The sequence below is a fragment of the Gopherus evgoodei genome, chromosome 3, assembly GCF_007399415.2.
Source record: "Gopherus evgoodei ecotype Sinaloan lineage chromosome 3, rGopEvg1_v1.p, whole genome shotgun sequence".
In the NCBI taxonomy this organism is placed as follows: Eukaryota; Metazoa; Chordata; order Testudines; family Testudinidae; genus Gopherus; species Gopherus evgoodei.
In genome coordinates this window covers 161,083,552-161,089,551 of record NC_044324.1, presented here as the reverse complement: position 1 = coordinate 161,089,551, position 6,000 = coordinate 161,083,552, and the positions used below count along the sequence as shown (strand labels likewise).

The 6,000-nt window shown below is 43.5% G+C and overlaps 2 protein-coding genes across 5 annotated transcripts in view; one reads left to right on the top strand and one right to left on the bottom strand.

Annotated features, from left to right (window-relative positions):
* The window catches only part of CCDC167 (coiled-coil domain containing 167), a 47,628-nt gene extending 44,020 nt beyond the window's left edge, over window positions 1-3,608 (top strand). The window contains exon 4 of the mRNA XM_030557264.1: window positions 3,207-3,608. Coding sequence (XP_030413124.1) covers window positions 3,207-3,253 — 47 coding nt within the window. The 3' untranslated portion in view covers window positions 3,254-3,608. The remainder of the gene's footprint in view (window positions 1-3,206) is intronic.
* CMTR1 (cap methyltransferase 1) overlaps window positions 1-6,000 on the bottom strand; it is a 51,046-nt gene that overhangs the window by 27,932 nt on the left and 17,114 nt on the right. For all 4 annotated transcript variants that reach the window (XM_030557248.1, XM_030557249.1, XM_030557252.1 and 1 more), the window contains one exon: window positions 789-947. In XM_030557248.1, the coding sequence (XP_030413108.1) occupies window positions 789-947 (159 nt within the window). The remainder of the gene's footprint in view (window positions 1-788; window positions 948-6,000) is intronic.

Genomic DNA, 6,000 nt, shown 5'->3' with positions numbered 1-6,000 from the left:
CTTTTACACTTGTTTTAAGTTCCTGGGGGAATTGAGTAAGAATGGGAACAATTAACTGACAACGGTAACATTAGAAGCCTGCTTACTTAGCTGTCACATTTCTGTTCTGCCTCAGGGCACAGAACCTGACTCTCAAAGCTCTACCCCTCCAAGCAGGGGGCCCCACAATAGCGAGCAAGAGGCACTGAGTCTCTCTCATTCATTTGCATGCAGGCACACACCCAGCCCCGCCCCCTAGACGTCTCTCCATGCACACACACCCTGCCCCCCCCCCCCCCGTGGTGATTTACATCTGCCACCTCCTCCCAGTAAGAGATGCGTGTTCCCCACAGATTTCTTTGCCCCCTCATTTTTCTGCAGGGGAGCAAAGAAATCTGTGGAAAGTATGGATTCTGCACCCTCACAATGGTGCAGAATTCCCCCAGGGGTAGAAAGGTTTTCTGCAAAAGCCAGGGCCGGCATTAGGGGGTAGTGAGCAGGAAAATTGCCCAGGACCCCATACCACAGGTGACCCTGCAAAGCTGTTGCTCCTGCTTTGGCTTCAGCCCCAGGTGGCAGGGCTTGGGGTCTGGGCTTCTGCCCCCCACAGCAGGGCTTCAACTTTTAGCCTTGGGCCCCAGTGAAGCTAACGCCAGCGCTGCTTGATGGACCCCCTGAAATCTGCTTGCATCCCGCCAGGGGCCCTGGTCCCCTTGTTGAGAACTGCTGAACTATCTGACCAAAAGGTGCAAGAACCCAGCCTATAACAAAGCAGAGCAGAAAAGGGACATGACACAGGGAGTAGTTACCTCTGGCTCATCTCGCCAGTCAATGTTCAGATCCCCATCAAACCCTTTCAGGGTCAGTCCCAAGCCTCTTCTTCCCTTCTGATTGGAGGCCTCAACGATATCCTTCCTTCCCTGGTTGTATTTCCCCAGACCTTCTCCTTCCCGGAAGCCCATCTTGGCCTGGAAGACAAAGCAAATAGAGCACATTGGAAGCATCTGGACACAAATGTACGCACTCCTGTGAGCTGCGGGCCAGCAGGATAAATGATACCAAGTTGCACTGCTGTGATTAAAAAGTATGAAGTGTGCTCAATGAATCTCAATTGAGGCTTTCAGTATTCTCCTTCTGGCTCGTTCCCATGATGAAGTGGGGACTTGATCTAGAGAATTAAATCTGTAAAGACAACATTAGAAAAGGTTCAGCTTTGCAAGAACAACCTGCTTCAATGAAAAAGCAGTGGGGAGGCCAGCAGCCATTTGTCACGACAGAGTGTGGACAGAACAAGTTCTGCAAAATGCTGGTGCAGAAAATTTCACAATGGGATGAAACAGAGTCCACAACTGCCACCTCTAAGAACCTGGAGCAATGCAGGACTCTCTCCCCCTTAATCACAGCTTTTATGACTTAGCCTAAGAGAAGAACTGTCATTAACTTGCACTTCTTAAGACTTTTCTCTTTGTAGGTCTCAGCCACTAGACCATGAAAAGAACCTACACGGTCAGGTTTCGTTCTATTCAGTAGAGGGGGCACGCACACACACACTTAAACATGGGCTTAGGAGGAGTCAGTTTTAATCACTAAATTGTCCATTTCTCCCTCCATCTAAAAACCAGCAAGAGTCATTTCCATTGTTAACTACCAGCCTTTCTGAGAGGGGAAGTTAAACACATCAGATGGGGAGCATGTATCTCCATGGGCAGCCGTTCTACTGTCTATTCTATCTGGCAATGAATTCCTAAGAACCACACTGGTCAAATCTGACAACTACTGAATCAGTTACATATTGACTTCTACAGCCATTGAATTTTGAACAAAAATTTAGTACCGAAGGGTTTCTGGTTTCCTTCTAGCACAAAATTGTTGCTCTCGCTTTGGCAAAAATTTTGGCAGATACCATCAAATCTTTATTCCCAACAGTGTAAAAAATGAATCTTCCCAAATGCTTGTATCTGTGCTAGGTGCGTGAGAGAGACTCAGGTAGCACAAAGGACAGTTAGTGGTTACAGCACTGGACTGGGATGCAGGAGAGTTGGATTTGATTCCTGGCTCAGCCACAGACTTCCTATGACACCTTTGGTAAGTCACTTGGCTTCAGTTTCCCACATGTCAAATGGAAACAGCACTTCCCTACCTGAGGGGTGTGGGGAGGATAAAACCCTTTAATGATTGTGGTGCTCAGATACTATGGTGATGAGGGTCAGCTATTTACTATTTGTATTAACATAGCACTTACGAGCCCTAGAGATAAAGAACTAAGCAGAACTGGATGCACAGAGAAAGGCTCTCACCCTGCTGTCTGTCTACTCTAAGCACATTATCTTAAACTGATACAGTCCCTGAGACAAGGTAAAGGCAGTTTTACACTTGGACTCCTTTTTCAGGGGAACTTGTCAATAACCTGAGGCTATAATCCAAGATAGAGTATTGAGCACTGACTAATAAACCCAACAAATCCTCTATCCAGGGCATAGGGGAATTATCAAATTTTGAAATGGCATTCAGTTTTCTGAAATCTATACAGAAGTGGCTTTCCCCAGGTTGGTTGGTTGGTTGGTTTTTTAAACTATCACAACTGGAGAGCACCCAGGGCTGCTTGATGGCTCAATTATTCACAGAGCTAACATTTGCTTTGTTTCCTCCGCCATTTTAAGTTTCAAGATGTTCTGGAATTTGACATGATCTTCTGGGGAAAGGAGCATGCCCTTCCCTGCCGATTACATACTGAATCATATCATTTTTTCCTGGTACAGAAGAAACTATGTGCTGGAATTTATTGATATACCAGTTCTAATCTTCATATTCAACAATTAATCCATTGCTTCATGGGAAAGTCTCCTGTCTTTTTTAATCTGTCATAATTACATTATGTAATTCAGGGAGGATAACTGATGTTGAATTCTTAGTTTTCCTTTAAACCCAAAGGATAACACATTTAACAAATGTCTCTCTTTCTTTTCTGTGAGTTTGATGTCATAATCCACCGGTTTTGTCTTTATAAACAGGCCTTGCCATTTAGCTAGCAGCTTACTTTCGGTAATAACAGAACTTTACTCCCCACCCTATGCTCTTATTCCCAGGCCTAGCGTGTCTAGCGTGGGCATTCTCTAAATGTTCTTTAGCTAGTGGAAGTGTTCAGCAAATATGTTCTTCATATTTATAACATAAGAAGTAACACTGGAGGAATCAACCGTTTGTCTCTCCCAACTTTCTTCGATCAGGTCTAATGGACCACGAGGACTGGTGGCCGTACAACAAATCGAACTGAGCTTGTGGGACTTCTCAATATGAAAATAAGAGATAAAGAAACACTGTATCCCATTGTCTAAATTCTGACTGTATATCTTTTCAACATATTTTTAAGAGACTGAATAATCCTTTCCACTAGGCTATCCATCTGAGAATAGTAAGAGGTCACCTGGATGGGTTTAATGCTCAAGAGTTGGTATAATTCTTATCAGGGATGCCTGGAAATTAGCTCCCTGATCCATCTGGATCTCTCTTGGGATTCCCACCTGTGACCCTAAGAACCACTCATTGGCAGCTGACAAAGGATTCACTATTGAGGCTATGTCTACACTAGCACTTTTGTCAGTAAAACTTATGTTACTCAGAGGTGCAAAGAAAAAAAAACCCCAAAACACACCCTTGAGTGACACCAACAGAAGCACCAGTGTGGACAGCCCTATGTCAGCAGGAGATGCTCTCCTGCCAACACAACTACCACCGTTTGTTGGGGGTGGTTTAATTATGCCAACAGGAGAGCTCTCTTCCGTTAGCATTGAGTGGCTACACGGGTGACCTTACAGTGACGCAGCTGCTGCAGTACAGCTGTGCTTCTGTAAGATCTCTAGTGTAGACCGAGCTTTAGTGTCAGCAATTCCTAACAGACATGGAGCTCACTATACCTAGTACTTCTTAAGGATAAATACTAGGAAAGAGTTGTACCTTGACCAATGTCAAACAAAAGCTGGTGTTACACTGGTCATTAATATCGCTGGGATACGTATGTCCAGATGGTATTTAAAGAGGTATGTGCACCTACTGAAAAGATGTTTTAAGCTATGTAACAAGGCAGAGTTGACCAACAGATTTTCTACCAGGCAAAGCATATCTATTCACCTATCCCTGTCCTCTGGTGTGAATTAAACATTATAAACCAAACACAGTGGGAGCTACATTTGCATGTCAAGTTAACATGAGGATGCGAAGTTGATATGGGGTCAGCACACCAGAGACCAAACAATGAGGGCATTTCAAGTGCTTACGGGACTCTACCTGGGGAAAAGAAAGCCATTTGGGGTGTCCATTTATTGAGGAAATCACTTGAACAGGACAGTGTATTCATGAAAACTTGGATCCTGCTTTTGACTGAAAACCAGCAGCACTGTGACAAACTGAATCCTTGGGAGAAAAATCTTCATTAAATAGGAATCTACTTTATTTAAAAGGAAATTTCATGAAATAGGAAAGCTATTAGTAAGTATAGATGTAGGATTGCATTTTATGTTTTGTGTTATGTGTGTAATCCTTTCTGTTTCCACTTGTCTTCACTCACTATCTTTTGAAACGTAACCTTTGATCACAAACTTATGATTGATTCACAATAAATGTGGTTCGGTGCCGAGATGTTATAAAGGACCTGACTGAGTTTTACTAGTCAAGCGGTGTGTACACACCATCACTTTTCGGAACAACTTACTTGGCAATTTCTGTGAGCGTCCAATGGTTAAGGACTGGATACTACAGGGGGATGCTTTTAGAGGGGCTCAGGGATTGGAATGCACCTACTGTTAACCTGCAAGGGGAAGTGAGGGCTTGCAAGACTCTGAGGAGTCTGTTTGGGTGGCTAAGACTGGCAGATCAGGACTCCCAATTTAGCACCAGCAAGACTCTCAGTCCTGGGCACCCTAAGAAACTGTCACACCACCCTATAAACATGGTCACCAGGTGCTGTGCAATTCTCTTGGCAGTAGCACTGTGTAAATGGAATGCCTCGGAATATCAGTTTATATAGTCAAATAACTATAATGTATCTGTTCCCCTGGATACTCCATTCTAATTGGTCCACAATATCCATTACAATCCTTTCAAATTATATTTGTACAGCAGAACTCAATCAACAGATGTCTCTTAATTGTTTCTGGTGCCACCATCTGACATTCAGGGCAGAACTGACACCATTCAGCTACTTCTTCAGAACATTGGGCCAGAAAAATCTTTGTAAAATTGAGGCGAATATCTTGTCCCTTCCCCTATACCCGCTTAAGGAACTTCACAAGTCCCTGCCTAAAACCTTGGCAACTACCAGCTGTTTTACCCACTTTTCAGTCTTTGGATGCTCACCTATCCATACAATATACCATTCTGCACTATACGCTAAGGGATTTTAGTTTGACAAACATTCTTCTCAGCTAGCCCATTATACAAAGGTTTGAGGGCATTATCCCCTTGCTGATATTTAACAATATCCATATTTTTTCCATATTGTCATTATGGATACTTGCAGTCCTTAGCCCTCTTCCATTCTCCTGTGGTAGGGTGAGTCTTTCCCCTCTCTTTCAAAAATATCTGAAAAAAGATCCTTGTCCTCTTCTTCCTTAAAACCTTTTGCCAACTGAGCCTGACTTCAAGTGGTAACAGTCATAATATCAGTCTCCTTTAATAAAGTTAGTGAAATGAGGAAGGTTACAGTGGACCACAAGCTAAATATGAATCAACAGTGTGATGCTTTTGCAAAAAAAACAAACATGATTCTGGGATACTTTAACAGGCATGTTGTGAGCAAGACACGAGAAGTCATTCTTCCGCTCTACTCTGCGCTGGTTAGGCCTCAACTGGAGTATTGTGTCCAGTTCTGGGCACCGCACTTCAAGAAAGATGTGGAGAAACTGGAGAGGGTCCAGAGAAGAGCAATAAGAATGATTAAAGGTCTTGAAAACATGACCTATGAAGGAAGGCTGAAAGAATTGGGTTTGTTTAGTTTGGAAAAGAGAAGACTGAGAGGGGACATGA